Source organism: Dendrobates tinctorius, unplaced genomic scaffold (assembly GCF_039654945.1).
Source record: "Dendrobates tinctorius isolate UK_male_01 unplaced genomic scaffold, ASM3965494v1 ptg000004l, whole genome shotgun sequence".
NCBI classification, from domain to species: Eukaryota; Metazoa; Chordata; class Amphibia; order Anura; family Dendrobatidae; genus Dendrobates; species Dendrobates tinctorius.
In genome coordinates this window covers 28,115,580-28,139,086 of record NW_027361672.1, presented here as the reverse complement: position 1 = coordinate 28,139,086, position 23,507 = coordinate 28,115,580, and the positions used below count along the sequence as shown (strand labels likewise).

The following is a 23,507-nucleotide window of genomic DNA, read 5'->3' as shown; positions in this document are numbered from 1 at the left end:
CAGCTCAATCGACTGTCATACACAGCAGCGCTCCTGTGTTCTCTATGAGAAATCTGCTGACTGACCCCTTTAAGAATGCGGTGGTCTATCTTCTTGTATTTATTCCCCAATTTAAAAGTGTCTCTAAAGTAAAATTTCACTGTAACCTTTTCCCCTGGGTAAACTAAAAGCCATATGTTCCTGTCTTTTGCCTGGAATTTTCCGTAATCTGCGGAACAAACATTGAACAAACCTCGCTCCCCTCCCTAAACCTAACAGGAGGCTGAGATGTTCAGTTTTAGGTCTGCTGAGCCCAGCCAATCATTGCTGGGTAACACACTGGGAAGGTCAGAACAAGCAGCATGATATGTCAGACTCTGCAGGGTACACCACTGTGATAACACTGCGACCAAACGAATAGAAAATATTCCAGATCTCCATCCATTTCCATGATCTGCAGGAAGAGCGTTGAGCAGGTATCTAGACGAACATATGAAGCGGTGTGAACTGTATGATGCTGAATGCTAATCTTACATTATGAATGCAATGAAGTTTGTAGAGCTCATCTCCGCATGGTTGCTTGCAGCAGGGTTTGTAAGTCATGTGCCGTGAATGTATGAAGAACCTAGTAAGGTACAATATTTAGGACATTGCATTTTGCATGAATGTATGACACATTTTATAACTATATACAAATGTATATTCAAATGAGTATGTATGTTATTATTAATGATATAATATATATATAGTAAATATTGAAATATGCCCCATCATATACTGCTTTCATAATATTCTGATACAACATATATTTAAAAGTGACTTTAGTCGTGGCCACAATTTGGTTAATCCAACTGATAAGGTACGAGTGGTGAGATAGCCAGTCCATAGTAACGAAAAACTGTTCCATTTTGTAAAAATCTGTTAAGTAATATTAAAACATTGCAAAATCCAAACATTCCTGAATATTGCCTAATCTGTGGCCAAGACCTCACTAACCCTTAATTCTTAAGTCACTCAGTTGGTATTTCTTAATCCCTTTATATGTATTACTAATGTCTCCATTTCCGTACATCTATTTTTATTCTGCCATGCCAGCGCCGGGTGCTTACGTACTATATTTTATGAACAGCTGGAGATAGGACTTTATTGAAGGCACTGGAGAAACCTGACACTGACTGTTACATTCTGGACACAATTAAAAATGGAAGTAAAAATGAAGACATTCACTACCCTGCATCGCTCGGTCTCTATGGTAAGGTGAAACAGCGTTTTCAGAAAAAGTAAATGTATTAAGGAAACCTTTTCAGAACTTATATTACCGAAGAGTAAAATTCAAACGTGTACAATTGATGTGCACGTGCTAATAACTATGTGATCTAATAAATCATGTTTGAGATACTCATAAACCAATACACTTAATTTTATAAAAAGATAAAGCTGGGATAAAAGAACATCACTCCAATGGTACAAAACCATATCCCCAAGCACATATAAAAGGAATATCACTCAAATGCTAAAACGAATCAGAGGTCTCTAGAGACTTAGTAATATCTACCAGCAATTATAAAAGGCAAATAAGGTGGCAATGGAATGGATGCCCAGCAATAGTTTCGCTATTGCATCCCAGGACATACGATGATTTCAGGACAAGACATTGAAACACAGCAACAAGTGAGAAGATGTCAATGTACAGTGGCATGTAAAAGTTTGGGCACCCCTGGTCAAAATTACTGTTATTGTGAACAGATAAGCAAGTTGAAGATGAAATTATCTCTAAAAGGCATGACATTAAAGATGACACATTTCCTTTGTATTTTAGACAAAAATATATATCGATTTTCAATTTTTAGATTTTAAAAATTACAAAAAGGAAAATGGGCCAATGTAAAAGCTGAGGCACGCTTTATGGTTAGTGCCTAGTAGCACCCCATTTTGCAAGTATTACAGCTTGTAAACACTTTTTGTAGCCAGCCAAGAAACTTTCAATTCTTGTTTGAGGGATTTTCATCCATTCTTCCTTTGGAAAATTCTTAGAGTTCTGTGAGATTCCTGGGTCGTCTTGCGTGCAGTGTTATTTTGAGGTCTAGCCACAGATTTTCAATGATGTTCACATCAGTGGACTGTGAGGGCCATTGTAAAAACTTCAGCTTGTGCCTATTGAGGTAGAATATTGTGAATTTTGGCATGTGTTTAGGATCATTATCGATTTTCAGAAGCCATACTCTTTTCAACTTCAGCTTTTATTTTTTTTTATAGATGGTGTTATGTTTGCATCAATAATTTGTTGAAATTTCATTCTTCCCTCTACCCGTGAAATGTTCCCTGTGCCATTGGCTGCAAAACAACTCCAAAGCATGATTGATTCACCCCCATGCTTAATGGTTGGTGAGATGTTCTTTTTCTGAAATTTTGTGCCCTTTTTTCTCCACACAAACCTTTAATCATTGTGACCAAAGAGTTCTATGTTAACCTCATCGGTCCACAGGACTTGTTTCCAAAATTCATCAGGTTTATTTTGGTAAGGACGCAGGAGAGGTATTCTTCTGAAGACTCTTTCATTAAGGCTATATTTGTGCAGGTGTCTCTGAATACTAGAACAATGTAGTACAACTCTAAAGTCTGCTAAATCTTTCTGAAGGTCTTTTGCAGTCAAGAAGAGGTTCTAATTTGCCTCTCTAGCAATCCTACGAGCATCTATCACTGAAGAAGAACCCATGGCTGCTGGGTTATTTTGGTACAAAGTTAGAGGAGGCTGAATTCTATAAAGCTGGGAAATTTACCTCACCCGACCTTTCCTAATGATGATAATGAACAAGCCATAACCCTAACAGGCTAATTAAGATCAGAAACCTTGGTCAAAGTTAACTGAGCACATTGAGCTATTTCATGGGTTCCCAAACTTTTGCATCAATCCATTTTCCTTTTTGTAATTTTTAAAATGTAAAAGATGACAATATATTTTTTTGCCTAAAATACAAAGGAAATGTGTCATCTTTAACTTTAGACCTTTTAGAGATCATTTCATCTTCAACTTGCTTAACTGTTCACAGTAACAGTAATTTTGAACAAGGGTGCCCAAACTTTTACATGCCACTGTAACAAGCAATACATGCAGGGGGCACATTATTTTTTGCCTCTCTCCAATTAATTCTCACTACAACACTCTTTGGGCTGTTTTGGTTGGTCGTATATTCCACTCACCCCAGACAGGGTACCTACCATTAATGATTCACTGATTTAACTGAATCATTTTTAAGGTGTCATCACTGCACTGATAGAAAAAGGTGTGAACAGAGAGCTGGAGGGCACCACTGCTCGGGATCGCCCGTGCATGCAAATAGCAAACTGTATGAGAAAAAGAAGAGCATGCAGAAAACAGGGATTACCAGACTAGAATAAAGTAGAAAAAATATATCTTTTATTATGACAACACTGCACAACACACTGGAAACATTAAAAGTATTAAAAAATGCCCGAAGGGCAGTGAGAAATATACACAGAACCCACAATAGGGTTAAAAGGACCCCGCCAAAACCCACCACTGAAAGGAGCAATAGAGGATACAGACAAATACCCCTTCAATCATAAATGGTGGCTACATTGATGGAAACAAGATCCCTCAAATGTAAATAAATATATTTGTGCCAAAGCTGCTTACATCACCAGACTAGAAAGTGGCAATAAGAAATCCTATTATTGATGCAAGGTCTAAACTGAAGGACTAGAGAGCAAAGAAAATGGTGCCTAATACAACCTGAACCCAGGTGATGAAAACATATCCCTAGACCCAATGGCATATCCAGCTAGAGCAGCATAAATACCCGATAATGGGGAAAGCAGTGGGGGAGGCGGGAGCCCACAAATGCCCGACGCGTTACGCCAGGTGTTAGGGACGGCGGAACGCACCAAATATAAATAATAGGAGGTGCGTTTGCCGCCCGGGTCCACCGTGCGGTAGGTGACTAGACCGCTGCTGGACAATGGCAGATGCACCAGAAGGTGCCGTAGTGCGCACGGGTTAACGTCACTCGAACGCTAGGAGCGGCTCTGTTCAGACACAGAGTCGCTTGGCAAAAATATATGCAAAGACGCTGGCCCTGTTAACGTCACAGGAGCCGGCGTGTGGCGTCGCAGCTGAGAACACCAATAGCTGCTGGTTTTGCAGCGCAGCGGCAGCTAAGGCCGCAAGCGTCGGCGCCGAGGACCGGGCGCCGACGGACGCTAGTGTAGGCGTGGAGCAAGTGGCGTGTAGCTTGCCACAACCCTGGAGCTGACTGTGCACACTCAGTCACCACTCGTAATATCAGAGGGTAGGGGTTTCATAATGAGTCAGACACCAGTCCATGCATCCATCACCATACACACACAGAATAATATGCTACACTAGCGCATGGCCGGGCCGCCATGCGGGCTTTTTATAGCCATGCGCTTCCGGGACCTTCCAGTACTTTGGGAAGGACCAATCAGATCCGACATAGGACCTGCACATGTGACCCCTGCTCTCCAGTGAGAGGGCACATTGCGGGCATGCCCAGTAGCACGGCACGAGGACTTAGCCTCCGGAGCGGTTCCCTGCAAAGCAAGTTGCGCTACCTTTGCTGCACCGGAGGTGGCAGCAGCATCCAGGCTCACAGAATGAGTCTGAGGAGAATGCCTGGTTCGCCGTGATTGCTGAGCAGGAGTCCGAGCGGTCGGATGAGAATGGGAGACCGCAGGATGTCTGGCTCTGGATTCCCGCTGTGCAGTGCCAGGAATCCGACGCCTAACATTACCCCCTCTCCTAGGGCCACCCCTCCGAGCCTCACTGCGCTCAAAGGCCGCGATCAGGAGCGGTGCATGAATGTTTTCCACCGGCTCCCAGGTCCGAGCCTCGGGACCATGACCCTTCCAGTCCACCAAATAACATTTTTTGCCACGGACAAACCTGCGCCCCACGATGGCGTTAACCTCAAACTCGTCAGACGATAAGTCTGATGACCCGGCAGATGACTCAGAGAACCGGATCATGTGAACTGGTTTGAGGAGGGACACATGGAACATGTCCGAAATGGCCAAATGTGGAGGAAGAGCCAGGCGGTAGACCACCGAGCTAAGTCGCTCGAGGACCTTGAATGGTCCAATGTATCGCGGTGCGAACTTGGGAGACTCGACCCGCAGTTTAATATTTCGGGTAGAGAGCCAAACCATGTCGCCAGGGGAGAAGCTTGGCGCGGGCCGCCGATGCGTGTTGGCGGACGCCCTCATCCTTTCTTTAGATGCCCGGATAGCATCCTGAGTGTGATCCCAAATGTCCCGGGCCTCCACTGCCCAGTCTGCCACCCTGGAGTCAGTGGAGGACACTGGCATTGGGACAGGGACGCATGGATGTTGACCGTAGTTTAATAGGAAGGGGGTCTGTCCAGTGGAATCAGCTACCGCATTGTTTAGGGCAAATTCAGCCCAAGGTAGTAAGGATGCCCAGTCATCCTGCCTGGCAGAGACAAAATGCCGTAGATTGGTGACCAAGGTTTGATTGGCTCTCTCGACCAAGCCATTCGTCTCGGGATGGTAGGCGGAGGACAGATTTAGCTCGATGCTGAGTAGGCTGCAGAGCTCCCTCCAAAACCGAGACGCAAACTGGGGACCTCGGTCACTCACGATTTTGTCCGGCATGCCATGCAGACGGAATACGTGCTTAATAAACAAAGAGGCCAGACCTCGAGCGGAAGGCAGGCGTGCGAGTGGCACCAGGTGCACCATTTTGGAAAAATGGTCGGTGACCACCCAGATGACCGTACTGCCACCAGACTTGGGCAGGCCAACTATGAAGTCCATGCCAACCATCTCCCATGGTCTATCCGCCACTGGCAGGGGATACAACAGCCCCGCCGGCCTCTGTCTATAGGGTCTGTTTCGAGCACACGAGACGCATGCTTGCACGTATTCCTTGACATCTCGAGCCATATGTGGCCACCAATATGACCTTGCCAGTAGTTCGGTGGTCCGTTTATTGCCAAAATGACCACCCACCCTGGAGGCATGTGCCCAGGCGAGGACCTCCGGCCGTAGCTGAGGAGGCACCAAGGTCTTGCCTGGTGGCACTGACTCGAGAGCGACTGGAACCACAGTCGTAAAACTCTCCGGCGGGAGAATTATCCGAGGCTCAGCCTCTCCTTCTTCCGCCGAGACCACCGAGCGTGAGAGAGCATCCGCACGGACGTTCTTCTCTCCAGAAAGGTAGTGCAGGGTGAAGCGGAAGGTGGAAAAGAAGAGTGACCACCTAGCCTGACGGGAGTTCAGGCGCTGGGCAGTCTGTAAATAGACCAGATTTTTATGGTCCGTATATACCTGGAAGGGAAACCGAGCCCCCTCCAGGAGATGTCTCCATTCTGAAAAGGCCAACTTCATGGCTAGCAGCTCCCTGTCACCGATGGAGTAATTCTTCTCTGCCAGTGAGAAGGTCTTTGAGAAGAAGAAGCAGGGATGCTTCTGACCTTGAGCGTCCTTTTGGAAAAGAACTGCTCCTGCACCGACAGAGGAGGCATCTACCTCTAGTATAAATGGCTTGTTCACATCGGGACGATGTAGGATGGGAGCACCAGCAAAATGAGACTTTATAGCCGAGAAGGCCTTGGAGACCTGTTCAGACCAAGCGTTGGGGTTAGCTCCTTTTTTGGTGAAAGCAACCAAAGGAGCTACCAGGGTGGAAAAGTGTGGTATAAACTGGCGGTAATAGTTCACGAACCCCAGAAAGCGCTGCACCGCTTTGAGTGAATGAGGTTCTTGCCAGTCCATTACCGCTTGCAGTTTGGCAGGATCCATGGCCAGCCCCTGGGCCGAGATGATATAGCCCAGGAATGGCAACGACTCCTGCTCAAACTGGCACTTCTCCAGCTTGGCAAAGAGGGAATTCGCCCGCAGACGGTCGAAGACCCTGCAGACGTCCCTCCGGTGGGTAGTCAAATCTGGCGAAAAGATGAGTATATCATCCAGATATACCACCACCGAGGTAGAAAGCATGTCGCGGAAGACGTCGTTGACAAAATCCTGGAAGACAGCTGGCGCATTACAAAGGCCAAAAGGCATAACGAGATATTCGTAATGGCCATCCCTGGTATTAAAAGCTGTCTTCCATTCGTCTCCTTCGCGAATGCAGATCAGGTTGTATGCCCCTCGCAGATCCAACTTAGTAAAGATCTGGGCCCCTCGCAACCTGCCAAACAACTCGGAGATCAACGGTAGAGGGTATTTGTTTTTAACCATGATCGCATTGAGACCTCTGTAGTCAATGCAGGGGCATAACTCTCCGCTCTTCTTCTGAACGAAGAAGAACCCTGCACCAGCCGGTGACACCGACTTTCTGATAAAGCCTCTAGCCAGGTTCTCCCGGATGTATTGTGACATAGCTTCAGTCTCAGGGAGAGATAGTGGATACACACAGCCTCTAGGAGGTTCTGTGCCTGGCATGAGGTCTATCGGGCAGTCATAAGGACGGTGCGGCGGGAGCGTCTCTGCAGATTTTTTGGAGAAGACGTCCGCGTATTGGTGGTAGGGTTTAGGTAGTGCGGAGAGATCCGCAGGCACTTCAGTGGAAGCCACCTGAAGACTGCCCCTCAGACATCTCCCCTCGCAGTCCTTGCTCCAGGCCAGTATCTTCCCTGTCGCCCACTCGATATGAGGAGAGTGGCACCGAAGCCAGGGAACCCCGAGCAGCACCTGATCGATGCCGTCGGGCAGGATTAGCAGGGACAGAGTCTCATGATGAGAGGGTGAGATAGTGAGCCCTAGTGGAGCTGTCTGATGGGTCACCTGAGAGGGTAACGGTGCTCCGTTAACCACCCTGATGGTCAGAGGCTGAGGTAATAATACCAGGGGAATGGCGTGTTTCTGGGCGAAGGTAGAAGACATAAAGTTCCCCTCGGCCCCAGAGTCCACGGTAACCTCTGCCTCCCAGGTGGAGGACCCACTGTTTAAGATGCCCCGGAATACCGGTTTGGGTGAGAAGGGTTTTATATTGGACTGCCCACTACCTACGGCCACTGGGCGTGGACGCCTTTTCGCCCGCAGAGGACTCGTGCTAGCCGGGTGACCAAACTGTCGGCACTGATAGCAACGTGCAGAGCTTCGCATTGGTCGTGGCTTAGAGCCGGTGCGAGACACCTCCATAGGTTCAGAGGGTGAAAGCTCCTGTGCGGGGTATATTAGTGGTTCGGTGAATGTGGGAGCCAAGTTAACCCTACGTCTGGACTGTGCCCGTTCCAGCCTGCGCTCCGTAAACCGGAGGTCAATGCGGGTGGAAACGGCAATCAAATCCTCCAGACTTGTGGGAACCTCTCTGGTAGCTAGAGCGTCTTTAACGTGCTCAGCCAACCCTCTCCAAAACACCGGGACTAAGGCTTTGACCGGCCACTCTAACTCGGAAGCCAATGTCCGGAACCAGACGGCATAATGGCTGACCGAGAGTGACCCCTGTGTTAGGGAGAGTAATTGTAAAGAGGTGTCGTGCGTGATCCGTGGTCCCAAAAAGACCTGCTTCAGGGCCGCGAGGAACTGCGCAGCACCCTGAACCACGGGATCATCACGTTCCCACAATGGCGTGGCCCATTGTAATGCTCTGCCAGACAAAAGTGACACAATAAACCCCACCTTAGCCCGCTCTGTAGGAAACCGTGCAGCCAGTAACTCAAGCTGAATTGAGCACTGACTGACGAATCCCCTACAGGTGGCGCTGTCACCCGAAAATTTGTTGGGAAGCGGGAGGCAAGAAAGTGTCGGCATGGGCAAAAGAGCGGGCGCACGTAAGACAGCCTCGGCGACTGTCTGGGCAGCAGTTAGCGCGGTATTCGCTGCTGAGTTGGCGCTCTCAATAGCCGCCAACCTGCTCTCCAGCTGCCGAATATAGCGCTGCACGTCTGCCATTGCCAGCCAGACCCTGGCGCTAGTGTAATGTTAGGGACGGCGGAACGCACCAAATATAAATAATAGGAGGTGCGTTCGCCGCCCGGGTTCCACCGTGCGGTAGATGACTAGACCGCTGCTGGACAATGGCAGATGCACCAGAAGGTGCCGCAGTGCGCACGGGTTAACGTCACCCGAACGCTAGGAGCGGCTCTGTTCAGACACAGAGTCGCTTGGCAAAAATATATGCAAAGACGCTGGCCCTGTTAACGTCACAGGAGCCGGCGTGTGGCGTCGCAGCTGCGAACACCAATAGCTGCTGGTATTGCAGCGCAGCGGCAGCTAAGGCCGCAAGCGTCGGCGCCGAGGACCGGGCGCCGACGGACGCTAGTGTAGGCGTGGAGCAAGTGGCGTGTAGCTTGCCACAACCCTGGAGCTGACTGTGCACACTCAGTCACCACTCGTAATATCAGAGGGTAGGGGTTTCATAATGAGTCAGACACCAGTCCATGCATCCATCACCATACACACACAGAATAATATGCTACACTAGCGCATGGCCGAGCCGCCATGCGGGCTTTTTATAGCCATGCGCTTCCGGGACCTTCCAGTACTTTGGGAAGGACCAATCAGATCCGACATAGGACCTGCACATGTGACCCCTGCTCTCCAGTGAGAGGGCACGTTGCGGGCATGCCCAGTAGCACGGCACGAGGACTTAGCCTCCGGAGCGGTTCCCTGCAAAGCAAGTTGTGCTACCTTTGCTGCACCGGAGGTAGCAGCAATATCCAGGCTCACAGAATGAGTCTGAGGAGAATGCCTGGTTTGCCATGATTGCTGAGCAGGAGTCCGAGCGGTCGGAGGAGAATGGGAGACCGCAGGATGTCTGGCTCTGGATTCCCGCTGTGCAGTGCCAGGAATCCGACGCCTAACACCAGGGAACCTGGCTTCATCAGGGGCAGTCCTTCAGTTTAGACCTTGCATCAATAATAGGATTTCTTATTGCCACTTTCTAGTCAGGTGATGTAAGCAGCTTTGGCACAAATATATTTATTTACATTTGAGGGATCTTGTTTCCATCAATTTAGCCACCATTTATGATTGAAGGGTTATTTGTCTGTATCCTCTATTGCTCCGTTCAGTGGTGGGTTTTGGCGGGGTCCTTTTAACCCTATTGTGGGTTCTGTGTATATTTCTCACTGCCCTTCGGGCATTTTTTAATGCTTTTAATGTTTCCAGTGTGTTGTGCAGTGTTGTCATAAAAGATATATTTTTTCCACTTTTTTCTAGTCTGGTAATCCCTGTTTTGTGCATGCTCTTCTTTTTCTCATACTGATAGAAAAAGGCTTATCTAAATAGATATCTAGCACTGTCAGGTTCACTTACCCCAGACTAAGCGACAGTGAAACATAAATAGTGTATCTGTATATTTGCTACCTGTCTTCTGGATGAACTTTGTGTCATTTCATATGGTACGCAGTCTTTGCCCTTTATAATTGCTGGTAGCTACTATTAGATCTGGTAGACCTCTGATTTAAGCACTTTATCACATTTAAAAGTAACCTGTCAGGCCATCAAAGCACTGTAATGTACTTATAGTTATTTTATATGCTAATAGCAGCATTATAATAAAGCTTTTGAAATTATAAACTCACATATCTGTGTTTGGTGAAAGCTATTTTATTCTGCAGCTTGTCTTGTGTAAATGAGCAAAGCCATATGTTATTTCTCCAGACTAATAAAGAAAACTTGGCACTCAACTTCTAGAATATTTTTTTGGATTTTTTAATACAGCCAGAAAATAATAGACGTTTCGGCCTCACTGGCCTTCATCAGTAACAGACTGCAGTATAGTAGTGAATCGCATTCAGTGTGATAGTAGAAGTGACACCATAGTCACTTTAAATGTGCCTGGTCGTGCACTAGGCGCTGGGCATGGAGCCTGAATCAAATAGTACCTGGGTGGATGGGGGTGCCCTGCAGACATCAGCGACCCAGAATCCACTGTTGGTCATGCCCAGCGCCTAGTGCATGACCAGGCACATTTAAAGTGACTATGGTGTCACTTCTACTATCACACTGAATGCGATTAACTACTATACTGCAGTCTGTTACTGATGAAGGCCAGTGAGGCCGAAACGTCTATTATTTTCTGGCTGCATTAAAAAATCCAAATAAATATTCTAGTTGCTGAGTGCCAAGTTTTCTTTATTATTTATGTATGGTGTGGGGCCCTACTTGAGCACCTTCTGAAGCTGTGCATACGGTGTTTTTCCTTTAATTCTCCAGACTAGTCCTGGCTCAAATCATCTAATCACGGAAGGGACGGACCAGCAAAGAGGACAACAGTGCTGTGTCCGTCTTGCGATAATAACGGGAGGTATCACTCATGCGCTGCTGAGATAGAATCCTGATTTAACATGGATTTAGGAAATTATGGGCCAAGGCACCAGCTTTGGACCCCGCAAGAGTGGGCACTAGTGATGAGCGAATGTGCTCTTATTTGATCACGCTCTAGTTGGTTCAACAGCAGCAAGTAATGCAACCAGAGGGACTCGAACATAATATCCGAGCACGCCCCGGATACTCAGATAACACTAGAGCGAGCAACTCGGTAAGGTGAGTATCTAACTTTTTCCCGACACCCTATTGTCATTGGATAAGACCCTATTGCACTTTTTTTCCCAGTTATTTTCCTGTTGTCATCTTGCGATGAGAGAAAAGGAGGAGTGCTCAAAGGGAACCTCTCATATTGGATAACACTATTGAACTGCAGATAGAGAGTTAATTTGCAGACAAAAAGTTTGAGGAAGGTGGCCAACTGCTATAATGAAAGTGTGGCGCCCTGGAGAAAATGAACTTTATTCCTCCTGAGAGACTGTGGCAGCTGTAAGTCCTGGTCTGGAACGTTGACTGACTGCTGACTATGCACTACTTAAGAGCAGAGCTGGCTGTCGGTCAAAGTGCCTAGGCTCCAGGGGGAATAAAGTTCATTTTCTCCTGTGCGATGCTTTCAGTTTTCAGCATCTTGATAACAGCATTAACCCTATTTCTGCAGGTTCATAGCGTGACCGATTCCCTTTAAGACTTTCACAGAGTAGAGTTCTCCATGCCTCTGCAGCTACCATTTTGGACATGAAGAAAAAGGGCACCGATCTCATAGACAGAATGAGTGGCAGCAGATCAAGGGCCATTAGTTGTATTGACTGTATAATGATTATACATTCGATAAGTGTAGTAATATTTACATTTATACACAGTCTTAAATGATATGTATTATGTACTTTCTTTATTCTCTGAGTTACATTCACTCAATAAAATAGCAACATTGGAAAGCATATACAAAAACAACAGACAGATATCTAAAAAAGAAGGCACAAAAATTGGAAGTGAAGTCCCTATGACCATATCTAAGGGTACGTGCACACAACGTCTTTCTTTCTCAGGAAGGTATGCTCCATATCCCACCTGACAAAGCACTAAATAAGCACCAAAAAGAATAAACATATGCAGCGCAATTGAAAAACAACTTACTGTGCATACATCTGGGTCGCCCTCCCAGGGCCGTGGGGTACTCGGTACCGGGCCGGTATCAGTGGGATGTGTCACAGCAGCGGTGACCTCGACTGTGGCCCTGGGCGCCCAAGTAAAAAGGGATATGAATGGTTTGAATGTTGTTAAATGAACAGTTTGTGACGTCACCTGTGGTGTTCGGCAAGGGAGGTGTTAAGCCGATGCTGCAGACAGATGCTCTGGGACATATGGTGTGTTGTAGCAAGGATGGTATAGCCCTCCACAGGCAGGGCTGTTGTCCCAGGGCAGTGTAGAGGTGGAGACACCTAGATGGTGTAGTGTCCAGCGCTGGGGATGTAGCAGTGCCAGGCGGACGGACGCAGGAAGGAATGGAGGACACCAGGGCATGTAGTTCCAAAGCTTTACTCACAGTCTGTAGTGCCCGCTTCTGTGCCGTGTCCTCCGGGTCAGGGACTCAGTTAACCTCCAGGCAAGATGGAATGCTCCCTTCCACACTCCGCCAACTTATGTGCCTTTCCTGAACGTCTCCACTATAGCGCCTTTAAGTGTGAAGATCTCCTAGTACTGTGTTACACTGGAGTTCCTCCTGACAGATGTTCCCAAGAACTCTACTTGCATGGCAGACAGCTGTAGCCTGCTTTAGGGACTCGCTACTCCTAAGTCCCAGCTCTCTATCCGTGTTGCTGTTGTGCCCTCAAGTCTTAGATGGGAGTAGTGCATTTACAGCCCTCTACTCCACCGGTGTTTGCTGCAGAACCATTAGTGTCCATACAACCTCGGGGACCGGGCCCCGGCCTTGCGCTTAGAACTTCTAGGCAGGGTTCTTCCTCTAACCCACGTCCTCTGTGTTCCCTTTTACTCCTACCTTCCGTACTTGTCTTTCTCTCCTATGGAAGCTCAGGCTTCAGTTCAATGTCCTTCTCCTTCTTTCCTTTCCCGTGCCAGCTGGCTCAGGTCACTGAGGCAGCTGCAGCAGTCCTTCCTCTATCCCTCTTCCAGGGATCCCCACTCCTCCCGAGTGGCTTACTCTCCTTCTGACTGACTGACTGACCTTCAATCCTGGAACTGTCCCACTCTTATATATATATTCTTAACTCCACCCACCTCCCAGCACGTATAGTGTTCCAAGCAGGGAACCACCAAAGGTGCTCTGCTTCTCTCTAAGCAAGGAGCCGCAATGTGGTTTTGCTGAACTACTCTATTGTGTGGGGTGCGAGTGTTGGAGCGTGGTCAAGAGCCTCCAACTTACCTGGATGGTGGGGCACCACACCTTAGATAAGGTGCAGTACCTCTGTGGCGACTGAGCCTCAGGGGCACCACACATCCAGTTTTTGAAGATTCTTTTAACAAAGCAAAGGACTTCAAGCGGCTTCATTTTGGAAGCCGCTCTCTAGTTTATTCAATACAAATACCATATTTTTCGGGTTATAAGACACACTTTTCTTCATAAAAAATGTTGGGGAAAATGGAGTATGCATCAAATAGTCCGAATGTAGCTTACGATGGGGTTTTACGGGTTGTGGAACTTGATCACAGGAGACAGGGTCCCTTCCTCAGGAACCCAGGTGGCAGCAGAAGAGGTGTGATGTGGTAGGTCAGTGTCGGCAGTGAGGCAGAACTTCAGGAAGATGGACACCTGAAGCGGCGCTTACATAGATTGAGATCTCAGCCGAGCCGAGATCCTAGTCTTCGCAGGTACCGCCTCCAACTTCGCAAAAGTGGCCACCGAAAATGTAATGCGCTCCACTCTGTCTCACCACTCACACCGGGCCTGAAGCATCGCTGAGGCACCCACTTTTCCCACCAGGACCCACAGCATTTTTTCCACTCCTGCCACCGCCGGCTACCTAAAGAAGGGACCATGCTTCCTGTGCCCCCGCTCCACTGCCACCGCCGCCCCCCAGGTAAGATCACTTCATTTCTGACCATAATACGGACCCCCATCTTATAAAATCTTTTTTTTTGCTATTTTCCTCCCCAAAATTTGTAGTGCATCCCATAGTCCAAAAAATACGGCAATAATAGGAAAAGATGTTGAAAAAAAAAAAGGAAAGACCCCAAAATAGGCACATCAGGACAAAAGACACCAGTGTGTCCTGGCGCGTCTTCCTTCTGATAAACTCATCTGTTCGCACATGTAAAAAATATTTTGTGTGCACATACAATTCCAGGAGGAACTTTAAGGCTGTGTGCCCACATTGCGTTTTTTAAGTGTTTCCACAGCGTTTTTGCTGCTGCGGAAACACTTAAAAAACGCTACCAAAGCACATCCCATGCAATCCTATGGGATTCCGCAGTTGCTGTGCCAATGCTGCGGATTTTTTCTCTGTGGAATCGCATTGTGGAAAAATGTGTGGCGCCCCCAGGAGTATGGTCGCCACAGTGGCATTACCTTCCTCCTAGTGAGAGTGATGTCATGCTTGGAAGCAATAAAGGGTCTCTCTGGCAGTTAACCACAACACACAACACAGTTCCATTCCAGGTCAGCAGAGGGAGATCTGAACCAAAACTGGGGGAAGAGCTACTCTCTGAGGGCCAGGAAGGGAGATTTGGGAGTTCGTGTGAGGAGGGCAACGTGTGTGGACGTAAGGAGAAGAGCTGGGAGGTTGAGCAGAGAGTTCAGGCTCATTCCCAGCTACAGTGCCTGATCTGGAGCCCGGTCTCCAAGGCTGTATGGACACTGATGGTCCTACAACAGAAACCGGAGGAATAGGAAGCTGTAAATGCTCTATTCCCACATAAGACTCGGAGGCACAACAGCGACGTGTGAGCCAGAAGAGAAAGGCTACAGCTGTCTGCCATACGAGAGAGTTCAAGAGAGAATAAGCAAGTGGAACGTCAGTGTAACACAGTACTGCAAGTACCTAAAACTAAGCGCTAGGAAGGAGACTACACAACCCATCTGCCTAGAGAGATTCCTAAGTTGCTTCCAGGCTAGCCAGCTCCTGTGCCATCTGTAATCTGGACCCTGGACTGCATTTGCCAAGCAAAGTAAAGGTAAAGAAACTGCACCCTGTTGTGTCCTTGCCTTCTTCCTGCAACCCCGTCAGCACTGCTACATCTCTGTGCCAGACACTACACCCTCTTCCTCAACACCTATCCTCACTGCCCTGGGACTACTGCCCTACCTGTGGAGGGCCACAACATCATTGCTGCAGCCCACCATCTGTCCCAGAGGATCTGTCTGCAGCATCGGCTTAACATCTTCATTGCCGAACACCACAGGTGGCGTCACAAATTATTCACTCATAAACTTTATTCCATCACTTAATCCCTTTTACATGGGCGCCCAGGGCCACGAACCGGGTCACCGCTGCTGTGACATTCCCCTTTGAGAGACCGGCCCGGTACCGAGTACCCCACAGCCCTGGGAGGGCGACCCAAATGTGCAGCATGTCAATTAATTTTGCGGAATCGCGGCAATTCCGCCGCCATAGGATTGCATTAAAACGCTCACTTTACGCATGTAACTATGCCCACCATGCGTAAAGTGAGCTTTTCATGTGAGGATGGTACCCAGGGTTTGGAGGAAAGGAGACTCTCCTCCAGGCCCTGGGTACCATATTCCTGTTAAAAATAGAATTAAAATAAAAAATAGGGATATACTCACCCTTTGTCGGCTCCCGGTGTCCTCCCGATCTTCAGCGGTGCTTCACAGTTGTGCTTTGAGACAAAATGAATGACCTCTGCGACGTCGCGGTCGAGTGACGTCACAAAGGTCATTTGCGCAAAGCACGCCTGGGAACGGAACTTGCCAGTAGCGCCGCTGAGGACTGGTAGCACCGCTGAGGAGATCGGGGGCCGACAGAAGGTAAGTATATCCAGATTTTTTATTTTTTAAATTATTTTTAACATTCTATCTTTTACTGTTGATGCTGCATAGGCAGCATCAATAGTAAATAGTTGGTCACACTTGTCAAGCACTATGCTTGACAAGTGTGACCAACCTGTCAATCACTTTTCCAAGCGATGTTTCAAATCGCTTGGAAAAGCTCTTGAATTCCGCAAGCTAAAAACACTTGCATAACGCATGTATTTTGTGGGAGAACGCATGCAAATTACACGTGTTTTACCCGCGGCAGCGAGTTGCAGAAATGCGGACAATTCCGCAGCATTTCTGCAACATGGGCACATACCCTTAGCAAGCTAAGGGTATGTGCACATTTTGCAGATCCGCAGCGGATTTGCTCCTGTGGATCTGCAGCAGATCTGCAAGTTATGTACAGTACCATTTTAGCCTATGTTAAACAAAAAACGCTGTGTACATGCTGCAGATTTTTCCGTGCAGATTTGCTGCGGATTCAAATCTGCAGCATGTCACTTCTTTTATGCAGATGTGCTACGTTTTGACAACTGCTCTATTATAGGAATCCACAGATGTCAAAACGCAGGGGAAATCCACACAAAAGCTGCAGATAATCCGCAGTAAATCTGCACTAAATCCGCAGGTAAAACGCAAGTCATTTTACCTGCGGATTTAGCAAAATCTGCGTGGAAAATTCCACAGCGGAATCCGCAGCGTGTGCACATACCTTAAAAGTAACATTGGAATAATAATAGTGAGTGGACTGGCCTACAAGGTAATAACCAAAAATGTTGTAGATAGAGGAGCTTTCCTAGTGGTTGGAATTCGATTAATGTGCCTTTGTCCGGCATCTAGTCCTGTTTTCTCTGGCAAGTAGTGCGCATTTCTGCACCCTCTTTCCACAGCCCAGCATCCTGGACACCCTTAAGGCCTGTTGACTTGGTCTCACATGTTGTCAGGATGTGTGTCACTTTGTGATCACTTTTAAGGGACTAGTAAGTGCTAGAGGCACCCAGGATACCAGGCACAGAAGTGAAGACTGGCTACCCCAAAGACTCAGACTAGATACTAGACGAGGGTAGATCGAATCGCATTGCTCATCTCTAATAACCAAGCAATGGTCTATGCTAAAGCAGACTGTAAACAGTGATTATTGTTGTGGGGTATCGGGAATGCATGCTAACCATACAATATGGGTAAGTATATATGTTGGGTGCAATAACAGAACTGTACAATGTGCAAAAAATGCTGGTTTACATAAGTAATAGATATTAAGCCACTGGGTACAATTGCATCAAAGTTTGATAGTCTTATAGATTGGTTTCCAAACAATGGCAAAAAAATGTCAGCTTACCCCAATGTCTGTAGATAGGTTCCAATCCAATTCCTCGCACAGATCAGGCAGAGCAACCAGAAAGTGCAATAAAAAAGAAAAAATCCAGTGTGGAATGAAAAGTTAAATAATGTACTTTATCGCTTGTTACTAAAAAGGAAAAACATTTTCCAAATAGGCATGCAAGCAGTTACAGCTCCATTTAGGACAAGTGAGACAGATCTACGCGTTTCGACGCTAGTCTTTTTCAAGATCTGACTCATGGTCAGAACATACAGTTGTGGCCAAAAGTATTGACACCCCTGCAATTTTGTCTGATAATACTCAGTTTCTTCCTGAAAATGATTGCAAACACAAATTCTTTGGTATTATTATCTTCATTTAATTTGTCTTAAATGAAAAAACACAAAAGAGAATGAAGCAAAAAACAAAACATCGATCATTTCACACAAAACTCCAAAAATGGGCCAGACAAAAGTATTGGCACCCTCAGCCTAATACTTGGTTGCACAACCTTTAGCCAAAATAACTGCGACCAACCGCTTCCAGTAACCATCAATGAGTTTCTTACAATGCTCTGCTGGGATTTTAGACCATTCTTTTTTGGCAAACTGCTCCAGGTCCCTGATATTAGAAGGGTGCCTTCTCCAAACTGCCATTTTTAGATCTCTCCACAGGTGTTCTATGGGATTCAGGTCTGGACTCATTGCTGGCCAGCTTAGAAGTCTCCAGTGCTTTCTCTCAAACCATTTTCTAGTGCTTTTTGAAGTGTGTTTTGGGTCATTGTCCTGCTGGAAGACCCATGACCTCTGAGGGAGACCCAGCTTTCTCACACTGGGCCCTACATTACTCTACAAAATTTGCTGGTAGTCTTCAGACTTCATAACGCCATGCACACGGTCAAGCAGTCCAGTGCCAGAGGCAGCAAAGCAACCCCAAAACATCAGGAAACCTCCGCCATGTTTGACTGTAGGGACCGTGTTTTTTTCTTTGAATGCCTCTTTTTTTCTCCTGTAAACTCTATGTTGATGCCTTTGCCCAAAAAGCTCTACTTTTGTCTCATCTGACCAGAGAACATTTTTCCAAAACGTTTTAGGCTTTTTCAGGTAAGTTTTGGCAAACTCCAGCCTGGCTTTTTTATGTCTCGGGGTAAGAAGTGGGGTCTTCCTGGGTCTCCTACCTTACAGTCCCTTTTCATTCAGATGCCGACGGATGGTACAGGTTGACACTGTTGTACCCTCGGACTGCAGGGCAGCTTGAACTTGTTTGGATGTTAGTCAAGGTTCTTTATCCAACATCGGCACAATCTTGCGTTGAAATCTCTTGTCGATTTTTCTTTTCTGTCCACATCTAGGGAGGTTAGCCACAGTGCCATGGGCTTTAAACTTCTTGATGACACTGCGCACGGTAGACACAGGAACATTCAGGTCTTTGGAGATGGACTTGTAGCCTTGAGATTGCTCATGCTTCCTCACTATTTGGTTTCTCAAGTCCTCAGACAGTTCTTTGGTCTTCTTTCTTTTCTCCGTACTCAATGTGGTACACACAAGGACACAGGACAGAGGTTGAGTCAACTTTAATCCATGTCAACTGGCTGCAAGTGTGATTTAGTTATTGCCAACACCTGTTAAGTGCCACAGGTAAGTTACAGGTGCTGTTAATTACACAAATTAGAGAAGCATCACATGATTTTTCGAACAGTGCAAATACTTTTGTCCATCCTCTTTTTTATGTTTGGTGTGGAATTATATCCAATTTGGCTTTAGGACAATTCTTTTTGTGCTTTTTCATTTAAGACAAATTAAATGAAGATAATAATACCAAAGAATTTGTGTTTGCAGTCATTTTCAGGAACAAACTGAGTATTATCTGACAAAATTGCAGGGGTGTCAATACTTTTGGCCACAACTTTAGGTCTAGAAATACTGAGCTTCTCTGTAGCAGATGCCACCTAACAATAAGGCCTCTTTCACACATCAGGTTTTCGCCATCAGGCGCGATCCGGCTCTTTTGACAAAAAACGGATCCGGCGAAATGCAATGCCGGATCCGGTTTCCCCCCCATTGACTTGCATTTGCGCCAGATTGCGCCGGATGGCCATGCGTTTCATCCGGTTTTTGCCGGATGCGGCAAAGTGTCGCAATCCGGTGTCTGGAAAAAACGGCTACTGTAACGTTTTTTGTCTCCGGCGAAAAAGCCGTACCCGCCGGATCCGGCGCGTCCGGCTTTTTCACACAATGAAAGTCTATGAGCGCCGCAATGCGCTGGAACCGGCGAAAGCCGGATCCGGTGGCCGGATCCGGTTTTTTGGGTCTGAGCATGCTCAGTAGCTCTGCCCACAGCACACATATATAAAAGCATGACAGTGGGACCCTCTGCCACACCCAACATGCCACCCAAGACAGCAACCAGGCGCAGGAGAAGGCAGGTGACCACTGCAGCACCATCAGCACCACCACCACCCCAAATGGAGCAGCAAAGGGAACATGCTGAACAACGGGAGGGGAGTCCAGCAGCAGATGAGAGACGGTAATTATCAAATCCCCCATTCCTCAAAACTAGGGCCAAGGAATATCAAGATATTCATTGGCCCTTTGTTTCTCTTTATTCAACAGCCGCCCAAGAGATGCAGCAGCTGCAGCAGCAGCACTGGCAGCAGCAGCAGCACCACCCACAGCCATGGAGTCTGGCCAGCAACAGGACAGCACATCTTCTTCTGGGAGCCCTCCCTCGCATCGTCAGCGTTTGACGGTAAGTTTTTATTTCCAAAATCCATCATCTCTGTAATACATGTCTATTCATTGGCTTTTATTTCAAAACAGGAATCACAAGCTGAAGAGGAGCTCTCAGAAGAAGAAGAAGGAAGGGGTGGACAGGCACCTGGAGTGGTCTCACAATTGTAAGTTTTTTGCATCAAACGCAGAAACACAACATCACACTACACACAACACATAGAAAACAATGTACCGCAGACATCACACAGCAAACAAATATGCCAACATCCAAACACATAAATTTTTTTCTTTTCTTCTCTAGTCTTCCCAATCTGGTGCTCGGCCAAGAGGTCCTCGCAGTGCCTCCCAGGGTCGTCGGCGACAGCAACGCGGCGGTCACCAGCGTGTAAGTATAATATTTAAGTTAAATTTTGGTACACTTTTTATTTCATGTCTTAAAGTGTGGTAACTAATTTTGCTATTTTTCTATTTTACTTTAACAGCCTTCACAGCGTGCTCCCGACTCGGACGGTGAGGATGGAGGAATTGATGTGGACCACCTCATCGATCTCGTCAGAGAAAGGGAGCCGCTCTGGAATATGGCTGACCGCCGCCATGCTGACCTGATTGTTACCCGACGACTCTGGGAGGAAATCTGTTCGCTCCTTGTGGGCCGCTGGGAGGACCTCGATGCTCGGGCCCAGATTAAAGAGCGTAAGTATATACAGTACCGGTTGCTTGATGTAAACCAGTGTTTCCCGAACTCCAGTCCTCGTGGTCCCCACGGATCATGTGTTCAGGATTTCTATTTACTATGGAAATCCTGAAAACCTGACCCCTGGAGACCATGAGGACTGGAGTTTGGGAAACACTGATGTTGTATACTAATCACTTTGTCCTTTCTCGTTTCAGGGGACAGAATTGTGAAGCGGTGGCGGTCTGTGAGGGATCGTTTCAAGAAGGAGTTCAATAAAGAGATGCGGGCCCCGAGTGGATCTGGAGGACGCAGGAGCAAGTACAAGTACGCACGAGCCCTGTCTTTCCTCCGGGATACAATGGTAACTAGAAGGTAAATATTACACACCACATGTGAAAAAAAAATGTTTATATGTAACAATTTTTTTTCAGCCAGGGCCATGCCATTTCACTATTTTAATTGTTTTTTTCTCTTTATTCCACAGCACGGTGAGCAGCACTCGGGAGCCTGCACGATTGGACCCTTCTGAGGCGATCCCTGAGGAGACCGGCACCGAGGGACACTTCGACCGCCCCGGTACATCTGCACCTTCCCAGCCTTCCCACACATTCGACCCATCTGTCCCATCCACCAGCACAGGAGCATCGTGGCCACCTACATTACATGAAGCTGCTGGTGAGGAGATCGCTTTCCCTTTACCCCACCCTTCTGCCCCTGCCACCTCTAGTACATCTGCGGGTACTGGGCGACAGCAGCAGAGGGGTCAGGAAAAGACTTATGCGCCAGAGTTCTTGCATCTGAATGCATCTTTCCAGAACTGTCTAAAAGTCTTGTCAGAGCAAATCTCCGCAGGCTTTCAGCAGATCAACTCCAGCATTCTGGAGGTGAAGACACTTCTGCAAACCATGCATTCAGAAGCAAGATCTTCGCCAAACCACACCTTTTTCAGGTCTGTTGTGGAGCGCATGGCAACACTATCTCCTACCCAGCAGATGCATGTAATGCATTCGTGCCACGGTGCTCTACAGCAGGTTACCTCCCAACCTCCACCTCCCACCACTGTAGTTCCTCCACCTGCACCCCCTCCAGCCACTTTCCATCCTCCCCCTCCTATTACATCTGCACCCCCTCCAGCCACTTTCCATCCTCCCCCTCCTATTACATCTGCACCCCCTCCAGCCACTTTCCATCCTCCCCCTCCTATTACATACCAGCAACCACACCAGTACCAGCAACCTCCCCAGTACCAGTCATCTCCCCTCTTCCAGCAACCTGCCCCGTATCAAACTCCTTCCCCGTACCAAACTCCTTCCCCGTACCAAACTCCTTCCCCACACAACTTTCCATCAACATCATCTGCTCCTACAGTCCCTGCCCAACCCTCCACTCCACCGCCCACCACCTCTTCTGCCTCCCACATGTCCACCCATTCTGTAGCTTTTTCCACACCTTCACCTCTAACTGTTCCTTCCCCACCACGATCCCAGTCCTCTCTCCACACACCCAGTGTCGAAGTGTCCCGCAGCCCCTCCAGCAGTATTTCCACCCCACAGTACACAGATTTGTAATCTTTTTTTGTTGTAATAAAAATGCCCATTGGGTTTAAAACCTTTATTAAAAAAGTTTTTTGCACTTTAAAAACATAAAAAAAAAAAAAATTTAAATAAAAGTTAAATTATCGTTTCACAATGGTTGTCTGTCATTTCTTTCTGCGGCGAACTATGTTTTAAAAAAAGGTTAAATACAGGGTATTTCAAAGGTAAAAAGGTATTCAAAACCAGGTATATAACTGTGGGTAAATTTTAGCTTTTTGCCACAGTTGTGTTCCTGGTTGTGTTTGAAGCAAAGTATTTCACCTAAAAAGTTGTGTTTATTGTTGGTGATTTCCTAACAATGTACACAACTTTTGTTAAAAGGCGAAATACTTTGCATAAAACACAACCAGGTACACACCTGTGGCCTAAAGGTAAAAATAGTAAGACCATGACAAGATAGCCAACTTTGGTTGGCAAAGGTATATACTGTTGGTACAGAAGGTACACAAGTTTAGGGCACAAATCTTTCACATTCTGTCATCCCAGTGTACTCTGCCTTGAGGTGACATAAAGTATAGTGGAAAATTGTCCCTGAAACCGTCACAGAACTTCTAGTGGTAATATTTCCAATGACAACATCCATCTTCGCCAGTAACTTGGTCTTCTCTCCAACCTGCACTTTCTTCTCTACAACCTGTCAAAGAAGGGCTGTAGGAACATGCTATATCTAGTTTTCCAGTAGCCAATCCCGTTCGGAAGGCCACAAGGGTCAATTTTAAAAACCGGATCCGGCGTAATCCGTCGAAAAACGGATAGAAAAACGGATAGAAAAACGGATGAACCGGATGAGACGGATCCGGTTTTGTCTGTCAAGAACAAGACGGATCCGGCAGAAAACCGGATCCGGCACTTCAGGTTTTACAAAACATTTGCCGGATCCGGCATTCCGGCACGACGCCGGATCGCGCCTGACGCCGAAAACCTGATGTGTGAAAGTAGCCTTAAGGAGTTTGCGTCTGTGATCGCCTCATCG

General features: G+C 47.2%; 1 protein-coding gene across 1 annotated transcript in view; it reads left to right on the top strand.

Moving 5' to 3' along the window:
* The first annotated feature begins 324 nt into the window (after positions 1–324).
* The window catches only part of LOC141082662 (beta-Ala-His dipeptidase-like), a 151,153-nt gene continuing 127,970 nt past the window's right edge, over positions 325–23,507 (top strand). Inside the window, exons 1-2 of the mRNA XM_073566615.1 lie at positions 325–455; positions 1,109–1,231. Of these exons, the coding sequence (XP_073422716.1) occupies positions 1,181–1,231 (51 nt within the window). The 5' untranslated portion in view covers positions 325–455; positions 1,109–1,180. The remainder of the gene's footprint in view (positions 456–1,108; positions 1,232–23,507) is intronic.